Here is a 27,011-nt window from a genome sequence, read left to right as displayed (position 1 = left end):
ATATTTTATAGTGTTACGAATAAACTATGTGAAGACAATAATACTATATAATTGACGTCAAACAACATCAATATCTAATTTTGGGTTAAAAATACAGTAAGCAAGTAGAGGCAAGTGGGGCCGGATGAATCCATTGCCCCATGGTGAATATGTGCATGTTCATTTCCCTCTTATTTCTTTGTCATCATTATTTTTAGGGTTTTGCTAACAAGTACTAGAAGCGCTATTTAAGGATTCTTAATAAAAAAATATTTTTTAAAAAAGTCAATGATTTTAATTTCCAATGCAATAAATACAAAAATTTTAATAAAATTTTACCACTCTAGCTAGGTACCATCCATCATGTATATCTACAATGAAGGAACCATGCTTGATTCTTTTTTGAAGGAAGGAAACCATGCTTGATCTTCGCATAAATCCTTTATTTATTTTTCCAACTCTTGGATATAGTTTACATTGCCCACGTCTTACTATATGTGATTATTTTTAGTAATAACTTTCAAATACAACTTAGATAGATGTGATACGAATTAGTTTTTCAACGAGAAAAAGATCACGGACCTAAATTATTTATCAAAACATTGAGATACGTATCCACATGTCAAATTATCAATAACTATCATAAGTGTTCATAATGAAATAAAAATAATATTCTTGATGCAATGCCCTAATTCATTGAGATGGACGATTATTCAATATAATTAGTGTTCATAATGAAATAAACAATAATAAGAATGAAACTCGTTTACATTGCAAACTACTAAAATATGAATTTGAAGTAACTACTCGTTTACTTTTGCATAGGAGTTGTATCATGACAAAGTGTGAAAAAACTAGTCTCTATATTGGAGGAGATTGTTATGAGTTATGACCCATATCCTAGTTTGAATGTCTTCTTCAAAAAATATTTGAATATACACTGAAATTCATTATAACAATGTTTAATTAAAGAATACTTGAAGATTCATTTGAACAAGTATATAAATACTAAGCGAATTAAAGAAGATGATTTCTTTTGAAGGAAATAAAGTAGAAAATAAAGAAGATGATTCCTTAAAAAAAAAAAAGATTAAAGAGATTTGCCTCTCAAAAAAAAAAGATTGAAAGAGATTGGTTTTGGATTAAACACGTTTGTGACAGTCTGGTATTAAACGTGTATATGTAATTAATTGGAATCTTCAGTAAACAAAACATAATTGTACTCTTACCTAAAAAAAAAAACATAATTGGACTCTTATAATTGATCAAAGAACTAATTTGGGAGTACTGCTAAAGCATATATAGGCGGAACACCCAAAAATAAACACCAACAAAGATACCCCTACACACAACACCTAACCAAACCCTACCTTCAACACCCATAAGGACAACACCCACCAAAATAAACATAATCACCTAAAACAGACTCCTTCACGAACCGACCACTGAAAACCAATATCCATAACCACCCATCGTCACTACTCACTCCAAAAGAACACCCTTCTAAAAGAAACACCCGGTCCTCATCAGCAAAGCTGAGCCACGTCCGAAATAACCCCTTTTCTAAAGATCAATCAGCTTCCACCACCTCTCAACCTCCGGTCCACCGAAAGAACACCAAAAAAGCCCAAAACTAAACTTGAACCAAAGACGTGGGTATTGTAAACTATATCCAAGATTGAGAAAAATAAACAAAGGATTTACGCGAAGATCAAGCATGTTTCCTTCATTGAAGACATACATGATGGATGCAGTCCCGATGTGAATGTTACAGTCCTTCATTTCCAGGATTCATAAATGTTAATAAGTGGGGTCAAAGTTATATCGTAAAAATTTGTATAAAACTATATAAACGTGTAAGTCTGCAAAATATTTTATAATATTTTATAGTGTTACGAATAGATTATGTGAAGACAATAATACTATACAAATGGGGTCAAACACATAAATATTTAATTTTGGGTTAAAAATACAATAAGCAAGTGGGGCTGGATGACCCCATTGCCCCTATGGTGAATCTGTTCCCATTCATTTCCCTCTTATTTCTTTGTCATCATTCCTTTTAGGGTTTTGCTAACAAGTACTACGAGCACTATTTAAGGATTCTTAATAAAAAAATATTTTTTTAAAAATTCAAATTTTTTAATTTCCAATACAATAAATATACAAATTTTGATAAAAAAAAAAAAATTACCACTCTAGCTAGGTACTACACCCATCGTGTATATCTACAATGAAGGAACCATGCTTGATCTTCGCATAAATCCTTTATTTATTTCTCTAACTCTTGGATATAGTTTACAATGCCCACGTGTTACTATATGTGATTATTTTTAGCAATAACTTTCAAATACAACTTAGATAGATGTGATATACGAATTAGTTTTTCAATGAGAAAAAGATCACGGACCTAAATTATTTATCAAAACTTTGAGATACGTACCCACATGTCAAATTAACAATAACTATCATATTAAATAATATTCTTGATACATATTATTATATTAACCCTGCAATGCCCTAATTCATTGAGATGGACGATTATTCAATATAATTAGTGTTCATAATGAAATAAACAACAATAAGAATGAAACTCGTTTACATTGCAAACTACTAAAATATGAATTTGAAGTAACTACTCGTTTACTTTTGCGTAGGAGTTGTATCATGACAAAGTGTGAAAGAAACTACTCTCTGTATTGGAGGAGATTGTTATGACCCATCCTAGTTTGAATGTCTTCTTCAAGAAATATTTGAATATACACTGAAATTCATTATTACAATGTTATTGGATTAAATAAGATTAAATGAGATTGGATTTGGATTAAACACGTTTGTGACAGTCTGGTATTAAACGTGTATGTAAATAATTGGAATCTTCAATAAACAAAACATAATTGGACTCTTATAATAGATCAAAGAACTAATTTTGGAGTACTGCTCCATTGATTGAAACAACCAAATGAGAAGAATAAACAAGCGAATGAGAAGGAAAAGCAAAAGAAAATACGGCTAAATAAATGATTAGAACACAAATTTTGTTCGAACCACATATATCTTTTTGTGGTGTCTGAGGTTTGAACCCGAACCCTGCAGATATTATGCATTGTCCTTATTAACTGAACTAAGCTCACGGGGACCTTAGAACACGTATTTTAACATACTATTTTAAACACTCAATCTCTTATTTAAAAAAAATACACCTGGATGACACCATTTTATGTGGAAATCATTTTGAAAATGGTGAAAATAATGTGTCAAAAGCTCCCTCAAAAAAACATTACTCTAAGTTTTCGCTACTTGCAAATATATCAAATTTCGTATTTAATGTCTTTAAAACTTATTTCAAAAAACGGTCCTTCAAATATTTTGAATTAGTATTTTTTTGTCTATGTGTTTATGTAAACTCTTGTGCACCTTTCAATGTTTTTGAATTATTTATTGCAGACATGTTTAATATATTATATAAATCAGAAGTTTAATTTTTTTTAACAACAGATGAATATCGATCATATGAGTTTTTTAAGTTTTCGACGTTTAAAATTTCATATTTATTTCATCAGTTGTTAAACGAATTATAAATTTTGGTTGGAGAGATTTGTATTATACTCTAAACATGTCTGAAAAAATTAATTCAAAAATCTTAATTAATTACCTTTAAAATGTGGTTAACGTACCACAAATTTAAACCAATTCAATTAACCAAACTTAATTTAAAAAACTGGTTTGAACTTCTTTTGAACTCTTTAAATGACATTAACAATAATGTTCTCCAACATATCCTTCTCAATTGGCAAAATAACCAAATTATTCAGTCTCTCTTATGACATTGATGATCTCAAGTAAGTTTTAATCAACTTCAGTTTTTGTTGTGAAAGTGACTCAAAATTGGAGTTTGGAGGCCAAAAATTGATGTTTGCTGAAAGTACAAATCGGGGCCCGAATGGCAAAAATCGGGGCCCGATTTTGGCTGTCTTTGGGAGCAGTTTGGTACTGGAAAAATCGGCGCCCGAATGGTAAAAATCGGGGCCCGATTTTGTGTGCTGTTATTTTTCAGAAACGTATTTTTGGGCCAGATTTGGTACAATTTTATGGGAGTTTCTTTTACTATAAATATAGGCATTGTATCAGTGTAAACCTTGAGATAGAGGGGGCTGAAACAAGGGTTTAGAAAGGCAACAACAAAACTAGGGTTTGTATAGAGTTTGTCTCTTTGGAACAAACACTAGGTTTTGAGGGTTGATTCACCTTGGGAAACACTATTAGGATTGAGTCTCTTGGTTACGGGAAGAGGCTAGGATTTGGGTAGAATTAGGCGGGAGACTTATTCTTGTAATCCATCTCTTTTGTAACGTTACTCATCATATAGTGGAACGGAGGGCTGCTCTCTCCCCCAGACTAGGTCAATTTGGACCGAACTGGGTAAACAGATTCTTTGTGTTCTCTCTTCTTCTTTTCTCTTGCTGTGTTGTTTTCTACTTTTGGCTTGTGATTATAACTGTTCTATTCACTTTGATTATTGGTTGCTTTATTATCCCTTGCTCCACACATCAAGTTGTTATTGGTGTGAGTTTTCTCATCGAATCCGCAACAATTGGCGCCCACCGTGGGGCAAGGGTCAAAGGATAATCTAGTACCATGGGTTCGAAGTGGGATATTGAGAAGTTTACCAGAGATAACGATTTTGGGTTATGGAAGGTAAAGATGGAAGCGGTATTAATACAGCAAAAGTGTGAGAAAGCTTTGAAGGGTGAAGGTGCGTTACCGGTCACCATGTCACGAGCGGAGAAGACCGAGATGGTGGACAAGGCCAGGAGTGCCATTGTCTTGTGCCTCGGAGATAAAGTTTTGAGAGAAGCAACAAAGGATACAACCGCGGCATCGATGTGGTCAAAGTTCGAATATTTGTATATGACAAAGTCTTTGGCTCGTCGGCAATTCCTAAAGCAACAACTTTACTTATTCAGGATGGTAAAGTTAAAGGCCGTCATGGAGCTACTTGTGGAGTTCAACAAAATCATTGGTGATTTGGAGAACATTAAGGTACGTCATGAGGATGCGAGTGCTCTGATGGTGTGGTGTTGTTTGGAGGATGAAGGTGATGTTGGTCACCTTGGGATTGATGCCTAGTGGAGCGGTGTTCGTCTGGAGAGACGTTAAACACTCAACATCAGCCTGGAGAGGCGGTGGTAAGAATACTCATGATCAGTCTGGAGAGGCGGAGGCAACAATACTCATGATCTACCTGTTGAGGTGGAGTTTCAAGGTTGAAGACATAATGGGATGTACGCATTTGCTAGTTGAGGTAAAGTACGCTCAGCTTGAGGTGGAGTTGAACACACCGGTAATGGTACGGCTATGGAGGACCTTGGGTGCTATGCTCTATGGTGAGCAAGGGATTTCTTCATAAGGTTGAAGAATGTACTGCACAGCTTGCGGGATTACCCTAAAAAAAGGCCAAGGGTGATTGGTTGCAAGGAGACCTTCAAGGAAGCGGGAGATGTCCTGTGTTGAAGATGTCATGGTGAATGCTTGTGGGACTACCTAAAATACCTAGCGTAGTTAGACTGCAAGGACCTTCGAGAAGGCGGAAGACATTCCGAGGGCTGAAGGGATGGGAGGTGTATACTTGTGGATTACTCTAAAAGCCAAGGGTGATTGGGAACAAGTAGATCTTCAAGGAAGCGGGAGATGTCTCGTGTTGAAGAGGTTATGGTAAAGGCTTGTGGAACTACCTAAAATTCCTGGCGTAGTTGGACTGCAAGTACCTTCGAGAAGGCGGAAGACATTCCGATGGCTGAAGGGATTAGGGTGCAAACTTGTGGAGCTACTTGGTGTAGTGGGAAGCAAGGGAAAGAGCAGCAAGGTGTTGATGTTAAATGGGCATCATCACTAATTTGGAGTCAAGGTGGAGATTGTTGTGAAAGTGACTCAAAATTGGAGTTTGGAGGCCAAAAATTGATGTTTGCTGAAAGTACAAATCGGGGCCCGAATGGCAAAAATCGGGGCCCGATTTTGGCTGTCTTTGGGAGCAGTTTGGTACTGGAAAAATCGGCGCCCGAATGGTAAAAATCGGGGCCCGATTTTGTGTGCTGTTATTTTTCAGAAACGTATTTTTGGGCCAGATTTGGTACAATTTTATGGGAGTTTCTTTTACTATAAATATAGGCATTGTATCAGTGTAAACCTTGAGATAGAGGGGGCTGAAACAAGGGTTTAGAAAGGCAACAACAAAACTAGGGTTTGTATAGAGTTTGTCTCTTTGGAACAAACACTAGGTTTTGAGGGTTGATTCACCTTGGGAAACACTATTAGGATTGAGTCTCTTGGTTACGGGAAGAGGCTGGGATTTGGGTAGAATTAGGCGGGAGACTTATTCTTGTAATCCATCTCTTTTGTAACGTTACTCATCATATAGTGGAACGGAGGGCTGCTCTCTCCCCCAGACTAGGTCAATTTGGACCGAACTGGGTAAACAGATTCTTTGTGTTCTCTCTTCTTCTTTTCTCTTGCTGTGTTGTTTTCTACTTTTGGCTTGTGATTATAACTGTTCTATTCACTTTGATTATTGGTTGCTTTATTATCCCTTGCTCCACACATCAAGTTGTTATTGGTGTGAGTTTTCTCATCGAACTCGCAACAGTTTTGAAAAACTTCTTTCTATCGGGCTACAGTCATTGCCACATTCAGTAAAACTCTATAAGCAATTGCTACATTCGGATAACAATCTTCAAGTTTGACAAATTTCATAATATCCATGGCATACATTGTTTTAGTTGGCAAAGTGAATTGAAACACTTTTCAATCTAAGAAAAAGTCATTTACATCTTTCGATAAATTTGACATGAGAAAAAGTTGAGTGAAATTTAACATAGAAACGAAACACAAAAAAAGGATATGCTCAGGTGTTTGAGATTGATTTTTCTGAGACTTTTGCCCCGGTTGCAAGGCTAGAAACGATAAGGATGTTGTTGGCTCTGGCTGCACAAAAAGGTTGGATTATACATCAAATGGATGTGAAATCGGCCTTTTTAAATGGACATTTGGAAGAAGAGATCTTTATTGAGCATCCTGAAGGGTTTGCTGTTCAAGGGCAGGAAGAGGAAGTATATCGACTAAGGAAAGCTTTGTGCGGTTTAAAGCAAGCGCCGCGCTCATGGTATAACACAATTAATGCACATTTGGTGAAATTGGGCTTTATAAAAAGTTTAAGTGAATTTACTTTATATGTGAAGAAAATTGATGGTGAAATACTTGTTGTGTCTCTCTATGTTGATGATCTACTGGTTTTGGGAAGCAAAGAGGAGCAAAATGATAAGTTCAAGGAAGAAATGAAAATTATTTTTGAAATGATAGACCTTGGAATGATGACATTTTTTCTTGGTATATAGGTATATCAAAAACAAAATGAAATATTTATTTGCCAAGAAAAATATGCAAATGAAGTTCTTAAGAAATTCAACATGGAAGATAGCAAACCTGATGCAACGCTAATGAATCAAAAGGAGAAGTTTCTCAAAGAAGATGGAGCTGAAAAAGTGGATGAAAAGTTGTACATAAGCCTTATAGGCTGTCTAATGTATTTAAGCGCAACTAGGCCTGACATCTTGCATGCAATAAGTTTATTATCAAGATATTTACACTGTGCTAGTAAAATTCATTTTCAGGCAGCAAAAAGAATTCTTAGATATATATGTTAAGGGCACAATTGATTTTGGAATAAGATATCACTATGTTAAAGATTTCAATCTTATTGGCTATTCTGATAGTGATTGGGCTAGATGTGTTGATGATAAAAGAAGTACTTTTGGTTATCACTTTAGCTTTGGTTTTGGAATATTTTCATGGCATTCAAAAAAACAGGAAGTGATTGCTCAATCCACTGCAGAAGGAGAGTATGTAGCTGCAACCGCTACTATAAATCAAGCTCTTTGGATTAGAAAACTCATGGCAGATTTACATATGGAACAACAAGATACAACACATATATTGCAGGCTTTTCTTTATGTATAAATATGATGGTTATCATTCAATAAAAATATCCCTTTTATGTTGTTCACAAAACATATTCTTTTCCACGTTAAACCTTTCTATATCCAACAAATCTCTTGCGGATCATTTGTTCTGATTTGCTTACATCCCCCTTCACTCTCGAATCTGAACCAGTATTTTACTGATTAAGCACTCAATTATGCTCCGACCGAAAAACAACATTTTCAGTCCCTTCTTCCTCTAAACAAGCATCTTCTACGAGACCGAAATATGTTTCTTCCACAAACATTGATTTTAACTTGTTTTTCATCAACCAACAGTTCCACCAAATGAAGAACATCCATATAGTAGTAGTAGAGATTAAAATACGTGCAAAATCAAACCTTACTATGCTAAAAGTACATGTGTCCACTTTCAGAAGCCTCCCAAACGTCGAAGAAACACATGGTAAATTTTTTTACATTCCATTATATTGGTTAAACTTTTGTAAAAGAAAATGTTAAAATGGTTTTGCATATGAAAGAAAATATATTTTTTTTGATGTGGATTGGGCAGGATGTATGAATTCTAGAAGATCCGTTTGAGATTTATATTTCTTTCTTGGTAAGTCTGTCATTTCATGGAGAACTAAGAAACAATTCAGTGTCTAAATCTTCTACATAGGCAAAATATCGTGCCTTGGAAGCTTCAAATGTGAGTTGAAATGGTTGGTATACTTACTGTATGATTTATAGGTTCAAATATGAGTGAAAGAGATCTACACATTGCAGCAAATCCCAACTTTCCCAAAAGAACCAAACACTTATACATACACAATCACCTGGTTAGAGTGAAACTACAAGTTTGGAACATGAAGATTCTCCCTGTCTCTTCCTAGGATCAATTAATTGATTTTTTTTTCACCAAATATTTGTTGCCTCAGTCATTTCACATTCTATTATCTAAGATGGGAATGAAAGATATTTATCAACTCCAATTTATAGGGGACTATTTTACAAAAAGAATGGGGATAATGTGCAGCTTACTAACTCACTTCCATTAGAGAAAACTATTTAATAACATAATAGTAAAATATAAGCTTAATTGCATGTTTGGTCCTTATGTTTATTTTAGGTTCCATGTTGGTCTCTTGTGTTTTAAAAGTTTCAAATTTGTCCCTTATGTTTTAATAGTTCCAGGTTGGTCCAAAACGTTATTCACGCAACATAATATTGAGTTTTAAAAAACTAAAATAAATTAAAAATGTTTTAAAACTGATTTTGTAAGTAATTTAAATTCCAACACTCATATTCGCAACATATATCTCTAAACGGCCAAGTGACAGAAGGGACTAACTTATTTTAATGTGAGTAACGTTTTGGACCAACTTAAAATTTTTAAAACATAAAGGACTAACTTAAAAGCCATTTTTATTTATTGTAGTTGAAAGCATTAAACTTGAACAAACTATATTTTTTGTTATTTTGCTAGGCTTGTACTTCAAAGTATTAAACCTAGTATTAAATAATGTTAGACATTTTATTTACTACTATATGTTAAATTAATGTTGAACTTAAATTTATTATAATACAACTTTTGTCGATGTGTGTGGTTAAATTAGATCTTGTTTAAAATATGATTGACAAATTTTTTTGAACCTGGTTATAATCGACTATATTTACAAAATAATTGCTAAATTGTATATTTTAATATGAAACTATAAAAGTTGCCTATAAGCTATGACTACACATTTTAAGTGTTCCTACTGATTCATATTTAGGGCAACAAGTAATAATTGTAGCCACCTATGACAATAATTAAAAACCATTGCTTTAGATGCCACACAAAAAGTGCCAAAAATTAAGAAAAAACGTCGCCTTAGATAAACGCTCGCATCGAAGAAGCTTGGAAAACGTCCCATCTTTTTTAGGCAACTTTTACCCATATTCAATCGTTGGTGGAAAGGATAAACATTGAGGTGATATTAAGCATACAAGTCATGGCCAAAGAATGACAAAAAGTGCTTATGCAGGAAGTGGTTGTTTCATGCTAACAAAATCATCAAATAAGAGTAAAATCCCATAAGTACTTTTAGGATGGTCATGCGATAAGAATGTAATTGACTGATAATCCCCATCTAATCTTCAACTCTTTCTTGGTTTCACATGAGTGTACATTATATTGATAGATATTGATTGGAAAGTTATTTGTGTCATCTAACTAAATTTCCAAAGTGTGAGGTATGAAAATCATTTGAAACATAATTGATACCAACTTGGTTATATATCATAGGAGTAAGAAATTTTTACATTAAGTTATTAGGAAATATTCTACCTCAAGTTTTCTACATCGCTGGGTAATCAAGTACATATGCATTAAATCAAAATTGACATTAACAATATCAATACAATTTTCAAATAAGAGGTTTAACAAGACTACTTCAATAAGTGTCATCTCCCTAACTCCGCTTATTTTATAGGTGGAAGCTAGTCATGGTTTTATTCATATATGATATGATATAGAGATAGATAGAGCAAAGATTATACCTGGTAGGTTTAAGGATTTAACTATATTACATTATAACCATATAGTAATTATCATAGGAATTGTGTTATGATAGAAAAACCTACAATTTTGATGATTATAGAAATGAATTTTTTTGGAAGCTAAGGTAAAACCAATTTCCTTGAACCTCTTCTCAATTTTCTTTTCATTTTCACCTATTACCACAACAACTACATCATCAACTCATCTTTGTTGCTTCTCCCTTCAAACATTAAAAATTTCATATTGTTTATTTAGTTGATTTCATGTGAAGAATCAACAATTATGTTGGTTGGTCTTCTTTGTAGACTTATCAAAGAGTAATATGCTCCACTTGGCCCTTTAGACAACAAAGATGAATGTGTTCCTTTCTCAACAACACTTCCCTTATCCAAAACAGCAATCAAATCACAATTTTGTATAGTACTCAACCTATGCGCTACAACCACGCTTGTCCTTCCAACCATGACCCTTTCTAAAGTATCTTGGACTAATTTCTCTGATTGACTATCAAGTGCACTTGTTGCTTCATCCAAAAGCAACACCTCTGGGTTCTTCAATATAGCTCTAGCTATTGCAAGTCTTTGTTTTTGACCACCACTAAGTTGAACTCCTCTATCACCACACAATGTATCATATCCATCTTTTAAGCTTGATATGAAATCATGAGCATTTGCAGCCTTTGATGCCTCTATAATTTCACTTTCATCGACCATATCATCATATGATCCATATGCAATATTTTCTTTTATGGTACCACTAAACAATGTTGGTTCTTGACTCACAAGTGCAATGTGTTTCCTTAGTGACCTTAGATTATAAGTTTTTATGTCCCTACCATCAATTGTCACTATCCCTTCAAGTGGATCATAGAACCTCTCAATTAGTCCTATGATCGTTGATTTCCCAGAACCACTTTCCCCTACCAAAGCTGTCGATTTTCCAGCATTAATTTTAATCGAGAATCCTTCAAAAATCATCACATTTGGTCTAGACGGATATGCAAAATATACATCACAAAATTCAATTTTTCCTATTAACTTTTTAGCTTTGTAACCTTCTATTTCAGCAGGCTCGATTTTCGTATACCTATCAAGGATTGTGAAAACCGACGCAATGGCATCAGAACCTTTAGAAAGATCATTCGTCATGCTACCAGCATCAGCAATAACTTTTCCGGTACTTACCAAAATTATAAAAGTCTTAAATAACCCCTTAGCTGAGATATAACCTTGCGACACAAGTTTCCCACCATACCAAAAGCTCAAAGCATAACTACATAATTTGATACTTTGTGCACATGCAAGTCCAATGCCAGCAAACCAAGATTGTCTAATACTTTCATGACTTGGGCCTTGTTGGGATTTTTCAAGCATTTTGAGAATTCTCTCTTGAGATGAAAAAGAATTTATGGTTCTAAGATTTGAAACAGCTTCAGCAGCTATTTTGCTACATTCATCTTGGGCCTTGATGGCTTTGCTTGACATTTTCTTGAGAAGGACACACCTTGTATAGAAACAACATATGATAACTGGTTGAACTGCTATCATAACAATGGCTAGTCTCCATGCAATGATTAGTCCCATTGTGAATGCTATTACTACTGCTGAAATTGTTTGTACCACTAGAGCCAATCTATCACCCACCAAAGATCTTACCTGTGTAAGTGTTAAAAATAACAATTTAGTAGGGATGCACATTATTAATGTTATATAGTTTTACATCGTCATCCATTGAGAACTCATGATATTATCATGTAAGCTCACTCTATAAACATGATTTAAAAATTCAACTTTTATATTTGAACAGCCTTTAACTTAATACGCTTATTCAACACTTTATTTTCTCTCTATCTTTATCTTCTTATCACATCAATAACATATCACATCAGTCTCTCTATCTCTTTCTCTTTGAAGGTGTCAAAGGGTTTTTGGGTTACTATCAATATTTTTCCTTAAAAATAAACATAAATTGTTTAAATCTTATTAGACGTCTGTATATATTAGTTTACACTGACAATGAATGTCCTCTTTTCTAACAAATAATAATATCATATGTCACTATACATTTCTCAAAATGCTCTAAAAAAATACACCCTTCAAAATGACGAACAATAACAATTAGTGACAGAAAAAAGAACTAGGTTATTGAAAGATGCTTGTCTAATTGGGGAAGTAAGTAAATACATTTATGTTTTATACCAAAATACAAAATTTAAAGCAAATAATCCCTCTATTCCTTTTTACTTTCAACTTGTGAAGAATTTATTTTTCTTATTTAATTCTCATTTTTAAAATTAAATGCAAATTTGAAAGTTGACTACCCTTGTAATTTTTTATATTATATATCTCTAACATAAAACAAATATTTAAAATAAAATAAAATAAAACTGAGGAGACATACCACATTGGCTTCTTTGGCAAGTCTAGAGCAAACAGAACCGGTAGAATTTTGATCTTCATCAAACCAACCAACTTCAAAAGTAAGTATCTTGGAAAACATTTTTTCTCTAACCCTCTTAGTCAAGTACTCTCCCATGTAAGCAAAGCTATAATGTTGAAGCACATTAACAACCATTGAGATAACAGCCAACCCTAGAAAACAAAGTGCATAAATCCTAATTTGCCTCTTGATCTCATCATGGTCCTCCAAAAAATAAACCGATATGACCGACCCCAATCCAAACGAATACACAGGTTGAATTGCACCGAATAAAACCGCATTTATACAACCCAAACATGTTTGCTTCCACTCTGGTCCATTCATTGCCAACAATCTTTGAAAGGAAGGAGCCTCAACCTTCTTCTCGTTTTTACTATTATCCTTATCCTCATCATCAACTACAAATTTAGTAACAACATCTTCAACGACATTGTTATAGTTAAAAACATCATCACTACCTCGCGTTGTTGACTTAAAAGAGCTAGAAGGACTCACGAGTCTACAAGTACTCGTGTTTTGCATGTGATCTTTATTCATGATAGATGGGGTGTCGTTGGTTTGGTCCTTTTTTGTTTGTTGAAGACGAACAAGGGAGGCATAAAGAGAATTTTCATCTTGCACGAGGCTTTCGTGAGATCCTCTTTCCATAATCTTACCATTTTGAACAACTGCAATGATGTCTGCATTTTGGATGGTGGATAGGCGGTGAGCGATGATGATGGTGGTGCGTCCAACGGTGGCTTTGTCTAGAGCTTCTTGGACAACTCTTTCGGATTCAGAATCGAGTGCACTTGTTGCTTCATCTAGCAATAGAATTTTTGGCATTTTCATTATAGCTCTTGCAATGGCAATCCTTTGCTTTTGCCCCCCTGACATTTGAACTCCTCTCTCCCCAACCTGTAGTAGTAAAGATGCAGCTAATAATGTGTCAGCCATCAAGTAGGAATAAAAGAATTTTTAATGTGAATAAGTTAATTTGAGGAGCAATTTTTACTTAGGCACAAACTCAATTCAAATTTATTCGGGCACACACAAATGTAAAAAATTAAAAGAGAAATGATTTATTTGCATTATTTAAATCTTTTATCTTTTAATTTTTTTTATTTGTGAGTGTGTACGTGATTAAAATTGATTTGGAGTTGTGCCCAATTAGAATTTCTCTAATTTGAGAAAGGATAGGAAAATTCTTGCATAAACTACCGATGGATAATTAGGTCTGACCGAGTAGCCATTGTTTGTAATAATTTATTTAGAGAAAGTCTACTTACGTCTCCTTGAATCACTTCTTTATAATTTGATTTGTGCCAAGAACTTACCGGTCAAGGAATATAATAATCACTTTTTTTTCTGTTTCAAAAAAAAAACACAAATTTTTGAATTTATAGTAAGTTACTAAAATACTTGGAAAAAAATGGGGAAGTATTCGTGCTACTTATGCCTCAATGTCGTTGTGTTTTATTCCATTAGCAAATCGGTTAAACGTCAACATATTTTAAGAGGTAAATTTCTAGACACTAGTCTACTTGACCAAACACAAAAGTCAATATATTTTAAGTTTTATAGTTCCATGGCACCTCCAGTGGAATTTAAATATGTTAGTTTATTTATAACTCTTTACCGTAGTTCTAAATTGCCCTCTACAATCGCACTCATGTTATGGCCACAAGATAAAGATTTTAGAGATTTTTCCAACGACATTGCAACAACAATTATTGTCGCATAAGGTATTTTTGAGGTGTCTTTATGGTTGGTTGAGTGGGGAAAGATTATATGTGACTACTAGAAAAAGCTGAAATACTGACGGAATTTAGAGACAGAATTATTTTTGTCTCTAATGGACACGGAATTGGAGACGGAAAAAAGCATTTAGAGACGGAAATTATAATTAATGTTTTTGTGACGGATTTAGAGATAGAAGTTTCCGTCTCAAAATATCTCCGTCTCTAAATCCGTCTCGACATAGCTAGATTTATGATTTGTCCTATAAAAGGTAATTCAGAGACGGAAATTAGAGACGATTTTTTTCCGTATCTAAGGTACTCCGTCTCTGTGCCCGTCTCTAAATGGTCAAGTAGTTATTGAAATAGTCAAACTTCTGGTAGAGACGGAAAGTTTCCGTCTTTGACTATTTCCGTCTCTGAATTCCGGCTCTGAAATTGAAAGTTTTCATTTTTCCACCAAATTATTTCATTGCCCGCCCAATTTTCATAAAGGCCCGCGCCCAGAATTTCGGTTTGCTCTTTTTCTTTAATAATATAATATAATAATATAAACAATTGCTTCAAAAAAAATATAAATATATATTATAATAATAATAATAATAATAATAATAATAATAATAATAAGAAGAATAACAATAACAATAACAATAACAAAGCTTATCTCCTTATTCACACTTCACTTTCACCACTCTTTTACATTCACGTTCTCTTTCTTCCCTTTGCTCTTTCACAGTTCTCACCACCATATCACCTCCATCGATCCTTCCTTCCAACAGCTCACCTCCATCAATTCATCTTATTACCAACAGCCCCATTTCATCCTTGTCCTCAATTACCAACAGCTTACTTCCATCAATTTATCTTATTCCCAATTCCAAACTCTAATTCCAATTTCGAGTTACAAAGACAAACCAAATACCAATTGGAGATTGTAACGTCCTGATATTTAACTACTTATTTTATTATTATTATTATTAGTATTATTATTATTTGTCTATGTTTTTAGTTGTGTCTTTTGTGATACATTTTTAATGTAATTAGAGATCTTAATTTTTAGTAGAGAGTATCTCACCAAATTATTTTTTGAGTATTTTAGTTCAAAAACTTTTCCGTTTTAATCCTTTTGATTCGAAGATATTTGATTTTATTTTATTTTAAAATGTAGAATATCATTTATAAATTGTGAGTATATACAATGGGACAACTACTACTACTCATTATTATTATTATTATTATAAGGGAAAGAGATATTCACTTATTTTCTTCTCTCTATGCATACACGTTTCTTCTTCCTCTTCTCATTTATTAATTTGTTTCTCTCTCTCACAAATGAAACAAACCAGAGAAGCTCCTCCTCCATTGGAACATCATCGCCCCACCACCTCAAAAGCACTGTAGCGTCGCTATCTAGAGCCGTATGGTTGTGTTGCCACCACCATTAAAATAAGTTAACGTCATATAAATATTGTAATCCAAAAATTATTCCTGTTCAGAATCGAAAGAAACAAGGAGATTTAGGGGAAAACTGAAATTAGAGAAGAGTTAGTGGAATAAATCTCACCCAAGGAGGAAAAGGAGAAATGGTGGCCGCACTCTTCAACTATGGTGCAGCAGCAACATTTTCCGACACGGTTGCGGCAATTTCCGGCACGGTGGTCTCGCCGGTGAAGTTGCTCCGATTATGAAATAAACATAGGGTTTTTGTTGTGGGCATCATGAGGAAGAAGGTGGTCGGTTTAGTTTTTCAAATGGCCGCTCACAGTAGCCGGAAAGCAAGAGAGAAGGTGGCGGTTCAAAATTTCCAACATCTCTAATCTAGATAATAAAATAGTGGAGTGTATAGAGAAACAAGGGAGGATTTTAATGGTGGTGGCAACACAGCCATATGGCTGTGTTGCCACCACCATTAAAATCTCCTCCATTGGTCAAGTGTTTTTCTATTCATATATATTGTTGCTGGTTGTTGATCTTCCATAATTAATTTTTATGATCATTGATGCTTGTTCTAACTTATTATCGCATTCTTTTAATTACTGAGGTGTGTTTGGAGTTGTGAACCCATGTTTCCTTGCCAAAGAACCTTTAGAATTAAGAAAGTTGATTGGAGTTGTAAGTGATGAGAATTATTTTATGGTGTTTGATGTAGATTGTAGTTTTGATGCTATTTTAAAAAATGTAGACTTAGATTAATATCAGTAATAAAGATTGTCCTACTTCAGGTTCAGAATATCAAAATAAAATTGAAGAAGGGTCATTGATTAACTAGTGTTTGTTGCTTTTGATAAGTTTAATTTGAAGTTGATTTAGAAGCTAAGATTCGAAATTGGTTAAGTGAGAAGTTTACGTTATTGCATATAGTTAAGAGATGATTTTAGTATGTAACTGATGAATTAGATAGCTTGCATTTCATTTTAAAGAACACTACATTGAGTTGTTTTGGATCAAATTAATGTTTTTAATAATCAGAAGTTCACTTACTTGATGTTTAAACTTTAATCTTACTCATATCTCATGTTTGAACTTTATAGCACCAGTTTTCGTTTAAAAACACCAATTCCTCTTTATCCTTCAATGTGAAAAACCTCACTGCCTATTTAACAAATTCCTATATTTGTTTAGCTGTTAAAAAAATTTAGTTTGGTCTCTAACCTTATTTTATTCCCTTTGTTTGATGTTGGACAGTCTCGATATGCACGTGTGTTTCTCCTTTGTTGGATGTGATAATTTTGGCTCGGAGCAGCTTGGAAACACTTTGGAATCAAAGCAGTGAAGGCAGCGTTCTGTAGTTGCTATGCGGGAGAATTCGGTAAATTATTAATAAGAAGAATGATTTGTCTGCTCTCAGTTTTCTCAATGTGATTGTCCTTGAACCGTTAAAAAGTTAAGTCTTGTATTAGATATTTCTGTTTGGTTATGTTCATAGATTCTAAATACATGTTGTTTTCTTCTATTTCAGAGATTTGATTTCCAATTACACAAGTTCTATTGAGGAGCTTGTCAGATCTGAGCCATAAGAGCCTGTCATTCTTTTCAAACAGGTTATGAACCTTAAATGAGATTTTATTTGTTATTAGATTGCAGCATCCATGTTTTACTGGATGTGGATTACCTGATTTTCACCTTAAAATTAAGATGAAACCAAATGCTAATGATCATTCAATAAAAAAAATGCTCATTACCTGATTATAACTTAAAAGAATTATGTCTCAAGGTATTTTCCATTATCTTCGTATGTTAAAGGATGAACAGGTGCAGGTTTAGAGGAATTTTAGTGTTCTTTATACCTTCCTGAGTCTTATAAACTACATATGAGATTAATCAATAAAAAATCTTCGAATTGCCCCTTTTGAGACATCCAGAGTCATTAAGTCTGAATTGTATATTTTGTTAAGCCTTTTGTATAATGGTCCTTTTTATTAAATTTCATATCACAAAAGATGCAGAGTTCACTGCCATAGAATGAGAACCACACCGCACAATTCTTTTCTTCCGTATCTAATATCAAATTACTTTTCATTGATTTTGATTCAATTTTTAGTGTCAGTTAAACTAGCACCTTTTTCGGACCTAGTTTTGATCATACTATTGTTTTATGAAAGATGGAAATTATCTGCTAAGTATTATGTTCCTATTTACTACTTTTTTTTTACAGTTTTATGTTTTTGATTTTTGATTCAACCAATTTGATCATTATGCTTACTATTCATGGTAGTCACTACTTGTCTGTTTAGTTTTGATTAAATGTGATTTAACCAATTATATGCTTACTATTCATGTTAGTCACTTAAACTTATCTTATTTTAGTAATCACTATGCACTCATAATTGTATTAATGTCTTCAAGATATTTTATTAGGTTTATTCGTACCTTAAAACAGTGCCGAAGAAAGATATTGAAGTAGAAGTAGAAGACAGTGCCGAAGAAGAAGATGATGATGATGATGAGGATGATGAAACATATTTTGACTAGGTAATTTATTGAATTTTCTACCCGCTTATTCTTGCATGACTTATGTTATTTATATTTTAATTAAACTCGACTTGATTTTTTTACTTTGTATTGTTCACGAATGTTAGGTAGAGGTAGAGGCAGCGGAAGAGGTAAAAGAATAATTACAACTCATCAACATATCACATCTTCTCAAACAAACCCAAAGGATTTCAAGGTACTTTTATGATATAAGGTGCTTAAAATTTATTATCTGGTAGCATAGGTTTCGTGCGGTTGTTTAGAGGGCGTGACAACACTTTTTGTTTCAGTTTTGATTGGTTTTATTGTTTGCAGTCAGCAGTGTTGATTTAGTTGTGTTGCTAGACAGTTTTATCTCTATGAACTGTCTTTTTGACTTTGTTTAATGGTTGTTTGTTGTGTTGCGGCCAGTCTGTTGTTTTTGGCCGCCTACCATCTATGGCAAAATGTAGTTATTTACATGTAAAATATGGTCCAGTTGCAATTGTTTCTCTCTGAACCTATTTTCTTTATATGATATGAAATATGAACCTTCCATATTGTTGTTACTTAGGATGAAAAGTTGAAATGGAAAATGGTTGAAACAATTGTTACAAATAGTGGCAGTTACATAAATAGGGAGATATAGTTATTTAAGGGATATACTATTTTCTTTATATGATATGAAACATCAAGCTTCATTGTTACTTAGGTTGAAAGTTGATTGTTATTTTCAAAATACACAACTTCATGATTTTTTTGTTTGTAGGCTAAATTCAAGTTGCTTGTAAATGATGGAGCTATTATTAAAAAGAGATGTAATAGTAGGTGGTCTTTGGCGTTGAAAAGTTGCTATTATGGAGCTCTAGGAGCGAATGTTTGGGAATTTGATGCCTATTATAAACTCTTCAATTCAACAGGAAGGAGAGGGTGATAATGGTAATAGGGATATGGATGAACTTTAGTTTGGTTACTTTTGTTTATATATTTTTTGTTAGATCAAACATATATCATGATCATTTTACATTTTGGACAATTTTATATTGGTAAAATTACATGATAAATTGATGATAAACTTTGTATTTTAATATCATGTGGTGATGTTTTGTTGTATGAGTGTACTTTCATGTCACTTTTGCAAATTTGATGTTTATCAAAATATAATTGTGACATTTTTGATAGTTAGATAGACATAATGAATATCTTAAACATTATTTTAGCACTAAACATTTGAAATATTGAGGCTGAATTTGTATAAAAAAAAAATCATTTTTAGAGACGGAATTTTTATCCGTCTCTGTAGAGACGGAATTTTATTTGAACAGAGACGGAATTCATTAATTTTGCTCCAGAATTTAGAGACGGAATTTTGCCAATTCGAGACGGTGATTTCCGTCTCTATTTGCGACGGAAATACCTCAATTTATTCAACTCTTGGCGACGAAATTTAGATATTAGAGACAGATATATTCCGTCTCTAACAGAGGCGGAAACTATAATTCCGTCTCTAATGGCTTTAGCGACCACTAAAATAGAGACAGGCCTAGTTCCGTCTCTGATTCCGTCTCAGACTTATTTAGAGACAGATTTTTCTTGTTTTAGAGACAGATTTCGCCCGTCTCTATTCTCAATTTTTCTAGTAGTGTGCTTGTTAATCCGACATTTAGTTGTATATTTGGACAACCCGTAATGCTATTTTGTTTTCAGGTAAACCTTTTGATGAGAGAGAATTGGTTGATAAAATCCAATTTTCCTCGTGCTACTGATTATTTTTTATTTTTTTTGCATACACTCTGGCTCAGCTTGTTCTTATTATGAGTGGGTAGTCGAAGAAGTCCTCTGTTGGAGTCTGTAGCCCTTCTATGCGGGGGCTTTCTTTGGGTGCCTTTGAGCGAGGTCTCTTGGGTTTTTTCCTTGTTTTTTGTACCTCCTCCCTTTGGTGAAGTAGGCAGCCCATAGTAGGCTTGGTTCATTTCCCCATTGTGTTGGGTTCTTGGTGGAGTTTGAAGTGTTGTTTTAGTTGATTTTTTTCCTTGACTCGCTGGTGTTTTCTTTTGGTTTTGGTTTCTTGGTGGTTAACTTGTTTTTCTAGTTTAGGTGGCTTGTCCAACTTTGTATATTCGCTCACTTACTCCTTTTATATATATATAATCTTTTTCATTCAAAGAAAAACCAATTGTTCCTGCATCAGCCACATTTTTCGACAGTTTCTTTCATGATATTAAGGTTCACCAGCAACCAGGTCTATGATTTTGAACTACCTTTTTACCTGTTCATCTTTTAGAAAAGGTAAATAGACATTTTAGCCTTTGATTGATATTTTTCAATTTAAGAACCTAAATGATAATTTCATAAATTTGAGGGCTAAATTGACCGATTTTTAGAATTTCGACAACTAAAATATACCTTTTTTTAATAGGAAAATTCCACTTACTCGTAAATATTTGGCAAGTAGGATAATATCCTAGGAAAATTCCACTAATTACTCATACTTGGTTAGTAACTAATGGCAGGTCATCTTACGTTGTTCTTAGCATGTTTTTCAGTCATTTTTAGTAGGTTTTACCAGCATAAAAGATGAGTATTAGAACAATTGTCTATGATTTCAAGACATTTGTAATGTTTTCTATATTTGAGTCTGTAATTCCATTCTTCCCAAAACATGGCAATTCTTGGGTGTTTTTGATATAATTTACGAAGAAATCATGCAAATCGGTAAAGCAAGAACATTCGAAGATTAGTGAAGACCTTGGGAAGATCAAGAATGGAGATTCAAGAGGTCTCAGAAGACTTTACAAAGGGATAAATTATGTTCCCAGGTCCCAAGACATCTTATAAGGAAACAAACACCCAAAAGGACGGAAAAATGGAGAATTAGGGCCCGAAAAGCACACTCATGCGCCTAATGCATGATTCATGCGCCTAGGGCATGCCACGCGCCTAGGGCATGATCCATGCGCCTAGGGAATGGTTGCAATGCACCCTCATATGCCTCGGGCAAGAGGTGTGCGTCCCAAGCACTGAGTAGTGCGGGCCAAAACTGGTTTTTCCTACTTTTGTGGGAAAAGCCCGATTTTTTGGCCCAACTTCAGGTGGAAACTCTCCCTATAAATACTGCATTCCTGATCCATAATTTTTCATTCAGAACTATGGCAGTTCAAGAGAAAGACAACACTAGGAGCTTTCAAGGAGGAGTTATTTCTTTTTGTAATTTGTTTTTTGTTACCATGGGTAACTAAATCTTTTTAGGCTAGAGTTCTAAGATGAAACTCTATTTTATTTGTTGGATAATTATTTAATTTAATGTCATTTATTCAATTATTTTCTGTTGCTATTTAGTTTTACTATGGTGCGTATGATTTGTCTCCTCTGAAGTGCTACCCTAGTTTAGGCACTTAGGTAGTGACATGGCTTAATATTGATGGTTAGAGCTTGATATTTATATATGTCTATTTGGGAAGTAGTTAGTTAGTAACTAGCGAAAGATACTGAAAGTGAGTGGACCCTGGTAGTAAGTACTTAGGAGGTGACATTAGTAATATTCAGTAAAATCTGCTGAAACCAGGATGTAACTAGTTAGTAATTAAGGAAACAAGTGACTTTATGACTTAAATAAGCCCAGTAACTTCATTCTCCTTGCACTTTGGTAAGGTAGACGCTGATAGGGCTTCCCGTTTGTAGAACTACCGAGAGGGAGAGTGTGCTATGTACTCCTAAGATTCATAGAAGAGAAAACATTTAGGAACACTGGCCACCATACCTTAGGAAATTTAGGAACGCCAACTTAAGTTTATGCTTCAATTACCCTTAAGGGATTAAGACCCCCACGTAAAAATCACTGTGACCAACAGGTGCAACTCAACAGGCGGAGGGATAGACCGAAATCAACCGAGAGAGGAAGACCTCGCATGTAAGGATCACCGTGCGACATGTAGGTGTAACTTGACAAACCGATTAGGTTAGAACGTCCCGACGGAATCATCACTTAGATAACTGAACGCGACTCGACTGTTATTTAATTCCAACAAATGTATAGGGGGATTCAAAGAATCCTAACCACTAGTAACATTTCTGCAACCAAGACGGGTAACTTGCTCTGTTGCAAACATATTAAAATTGAAAATCTCTACACTCTTAACTCTTTTATATTATTTTGTTCTCACATAAGTAACGCAGATTGTTTAGAAGAAATGACAATAATTGTGGATAAGATATTATACTTATCACTTTATTACTTGGTAAACGATTTGGTACACTTGTCTAATTCGACCATCAGTAACATAATTCCAGTTAATCATAATTGGTTTATAGCATATTTACAAAAGCAATCAACACTAACCTGAGTATCATATCCTTGTGGCAACATTGAAATGAAATTATGAGCATTAGAAGCTTTAGCAGCATCCACAACATCTTCAAATGTAGCATCCTCTCTTCCAAAAAGTATATTCTCCTTGATACTTGTTGCGAACAAAGCAGGTTCTTGACTCACTAAACCCATTTGAGACCTAAGCCACTTTAATTGCAACTTATGAATAGCAACTCCATCAAGAAGAATCTCTCCACCAATTGGATCATAAAATCTTTGCAAAAGTGATACAACTGTTGATTTTCCTGAACCACTTCCTCCTACTAATGCAACTGTTTTCCCTGATGGAACCTTTAAGCAAAAATCATTTAAGATCACACTTTCTGGTCTTGATGGATACGCAAATTCAACATGGTTGAATTCAACTTCCCCCGACACTTTCTCTAGAATTTCACCTTCCATATTTTCAGAATCAATCTTTGGAACTCTTTCTATCACTTCCATTATTCTTTCGCCTGCTGCACTTGCTTCTGAGAAGTACTTCACATTTGACATACCAGCTCCTAAAGCCCTACCACATAAGAAAAAAAATATATAATTAACAACTTTGTAGAACCGACACTTCTGATTAAAGGTGTGTCCAGTGTCCGTCACGTGTCACTGTCGACACCGACACATGTGATTACTTTAAAATGATTCATTTTCTCAAATTGATTATGTGTGTCGATTTGTCTGTGTTATTTTCGTGTAAGTGTTTGTGCTTCACATATTAACTAAAAAAGGCACCACTTAAGCACAAGGTTTTAAATCGTGATCACGTAAGGATCCTTGATACTTTGAGAATCACAGGAAAATATGACCGACGAGGTCTCATTATTATCACGGAGACTTTAAAACTATGATAACACGACCATAATCGTGATAGAAAACCGTTTTTCAAAACCCTGCTTAAACTTTAATCCCACAAAGTATGAAACTTTTGAACTGAGAAAACTATAAAAATAAGATGAAGGGTAAAGGTATACTTACGATCCACCAATTGCTAATGAAAATCCAACTGAATAAACGGTACCACCTTTAGCACCATGATACATAACCATTTTGCTACCATAATATGCCATAAAAGACCATATAGCAAAATTAATACCATTGCTTCCTATTGCCAAGCCCTTAGCTAAGCCTTGTTTCAATCCCAACTTCACTGATCCTTCCAAAGCTTCAGAGAAAGCATTTATGGTTTTGCTTTCTTCTGCAAAGGAATAAATAGTTCTGATTGAAGATATTGCTTTTTCTGCTATTGTACCAGCTTGATTATACTCTTCTCTAATTTTTCTAGCCAATCCCATCGAAACCCTCCCATACATGAAACCAGGAATCACAAGTAGTACTACAAAAGGGAACCCAACAATTGCTAATCTCCATAACAATGCAAATGCCACTATGTATCCTCCAATGAAATTAGATGTATTCATCAAAAAATCCGGAACCTATGTAGTTTTCAAGTAACAAGAAATTAACTAAATGTTACGGTCACAAAATATATATTAAAGAAAATTTAATATAAACTAGGTCTTTAAATAGACTTCTCTAGGCTTAAAAATGGCCAGGTCAAACCCTTAAAAAGGAACATTCATTCCCTCCCTCCAAGTCACTTCGTAAGTAATTATGAAAAAAAATAGACTTTTGTTTTGTTAAGGGCATGTTTGCTAGTGTTCTCAGGGTACTAGTTAAGGAAACAAAAGAAAAAAGATCTGTATTGAAAAGAGCATTTTTTAGACTTTTACTCCCTCCGTTTCAAAATACATGTCCATTTTGGAGAAATTGCAGTAACCAAGAAACCAAATAAGTTTTGTTATTTTTGATGAAATTATGTGTATGTTTTCTATAATACCCTTAACCATTTATTATTTCATTCTATTTTTTCTCTCTCGACAATAAATATGTAAGGGTATTATTGACAAGACAATAATTAATGTTGTATTGAAACTTGAAAGAGACAAGTATTGTGAAACAAAATTATTCTCTAAAATGGACAAGTATTATGAAACGGAGGGAGTAAAAGTTTGTTTACGCAAGTTCCAAGATATCTTTATTATATTCATATTCGCTTCTTTAGCTAGTATCATTGGAAAAATAATTAACATTTTCCTTTTTCAGTTATACGGAACTATACTTCCCGACAGAAACACGGTTATTTTACCCTCCATAAGTATACTTTCAGACACGTGTAGATTTTTGAAACGTCGGGGGTAGAAAAAGAAGTTCTCTTTAAAAATAGCTTGTGTCAAGTAATAAATAGATAAAGGACTTGGACTTTTATAACAGGTCGGACCTATTTAATCTATGATATTTGTTGATATTTTGATAAATAGTAAAGAGTTTATATTTACATTGTAATTATATTCTAGCTTACTCTAGAAGTTACTGAAGCTAGAAAATTATGTAGAATATTTCATTTGTAGTTAAGTGTATAATCCCTTATATTATAGATCTTCTGTAATGTTATTCAATCACACAGTTTTCTTTCATATTCAACATAATCAAAGTCTGGCTTGACGTGACTTCGTATTTTCATCCCTATATAGAAATAAAAATTGATTATAAAGTAAAACAAATTTTACTTTTTATACCTTTTCACTAAGAACATCTTGAATTACTAGGATGTCGTTAGAGACACTTGTGATGACTTCTGATGTGCTTGTAACATGCAAATCAAAGTATGCTACTTCTTGTCTTAGAACTGCTTTTAAGTACCTAGCTCTCATTCTTGCTGCTTGTCTTTCACCTGTTCTTGTCCAACAATAACCCTCTGAAGTTCCTCACAAAGTAAAAAAAAGGGTACAATGTTAATACTTGTGTATCATATTTAATGAATAAATTATCAATTTGGTTGGATATCACTTTCTCTCCAATATAGGCCATATGCCATATATTAAGTTGTATATGAAATAATATATATTAACATCTTAATATCTGTGGTGACAATTTTTATTTTTTTTCTTGTGGTTACTCTTATTCTTTTTTTTTTTTTTGTCCCGGACAATTTGTATATACTTTTAGGTACTACCTATTAATATATTTTTTTGAGGGAAGGTACTACCTATTAATATTTATATATCATTTAGAAATTAAATTATAGAGAAGTAAAAACCAAAATAGTAACAAAACTGAAAACTCACCTAGGAAGCAAGCAACAGAAGAGGCACATGCCAAATATAACAATACAATAGCATTCTGCATCACAAAGTTAATAAAGTCAAATTAAAATATCCCTCAAAAAAAAAAGTCAAATTAAAATAAGCTACTATATTGTTTTCTTTAATGTTCTCTCATGAATAAACTGTTATAAAATATTATTAAAACAGTATGTCAATTTTATTTTATTTTAAAAATGAAGGCATCTGTTACTATAGTTTGATTTTATAAAAGCCAAGTATGTCACTAGATTTTATAATAATAGTCTTCTATTTTTTTGTAAAAAAGTCTTCTATTTCTTTTGAAAAACGAAAAAGATATATAGTCTCTACTCGGAGAGGAACCCGATTAGATTAATCGAACATTTGAGATTATATTAAGAGAGAGAGGAGGGAGAGGGAGAGAGAACCTCATTGATGTTATGGACAAAATTGTTGCTTGATGGGCCGGAAATAGAACCAATAGAGTTCATAATTCTGCTTAAGAAAAACAGAAGCAAAGGGGTCATTAGTCCATCACCAATGGCACCAATCAAACCAAAAACCATGAAAAACCAATCTAGAACATCAGCATGCATGAAAATGGACTTAAAAGAACCATTCTTCTTTTTCTTAACATTAATGGAAACATTTTTCTCATCACCACCACCCATTTGCCACCACAACAATAAAGTATTCTTACTACTGTAGTACTGTGATGATAAGAAAAAGCAACCAAATAGAGTATGATTTTTCTTATTTTTTAAGGGTGAGTAAGATTTTTCTGACAGCTATATATATAGTAAATCTTGTTTATTGAGTCTTGGACTTTATAATATTAATAATGAATCTTTTATTTTATTTTTTTTGGAAAACATCAAAAAGTGTTCTAGAAACACTTGTTAAGCATCTAAAACAAATAAC

At 33.6% G+C, this 27,011-nt stretch overlaps 1 protein-coding gene and 1 long non-coding RNA gene across 2 annotated transcripts; one reads left to right on the top strand and one right to left on the bottom strand.

The window, feature by feature from the left end:
• Nucleotides 1-10,307: 10,307 nt before the first annotated feature.
• Nucleotides 10,308-26,852, bottom strand: LOC146912262 (ABC transporter B family member 15-like). The gene is made up of 7 exons (XM_085720154.1): nucleotides 26,519-26,852; nucleotides 26,094-26,148; nucleotides 25,545-25,723; nucleotides 23,944-24,401; nucleotides 22,945-23,485; nucleotides 12,898-13,833; nucleotides 10,308-12,152 (listed from the first exon to the last, which is right to left on the bottom strand). Exons 1-7 carry the CDS (start codon nucleotides 26,759-26,761, stop codon nucleotides 10,749-10,751), a joined length of 3,816 nt encoding a protein of 1,271 aa, XP_085576280.1. The 5' UTR covers nucleotides 26,762-26,852; the 3' UTR covers nucleotides 10,308-10,748.
• On the top strand, nucleotides 18,485-19,777 carry LOC146912263 (uncharacterized). Its single transcript, XR_015016241.1, has 3 exons — nucleotides 18,485-18,626; nucleotides 18,734-18,822; nucleotides 19,375-19,777. It is a non-coding gene; the product is annotated as an uncharacterized LOC146912263 (long non-coding RNA).
• Nucleotides 26,853-27,011: the final 159 nt, after the last annotated feature.

Source organism: Medicago sativa, chromosome 6 (genome assembly GCF_051527215.1).
Source record: "Medicago sativa cultivar Bolivia chromosome 6, Bolivia_mono, whole genome shotgun sequence".
NCBI lineage: Eukaryota > Viridiplantae > Streptophyta > Magnoliopsida > Fabales > Fabaceae > Medicago > Medicago sativa.
The sequence above is the reverse complement of the archived record's forward strand: the minus strand, read 5'-3'. Positions and strand labels throughout refer to the sequence as shown.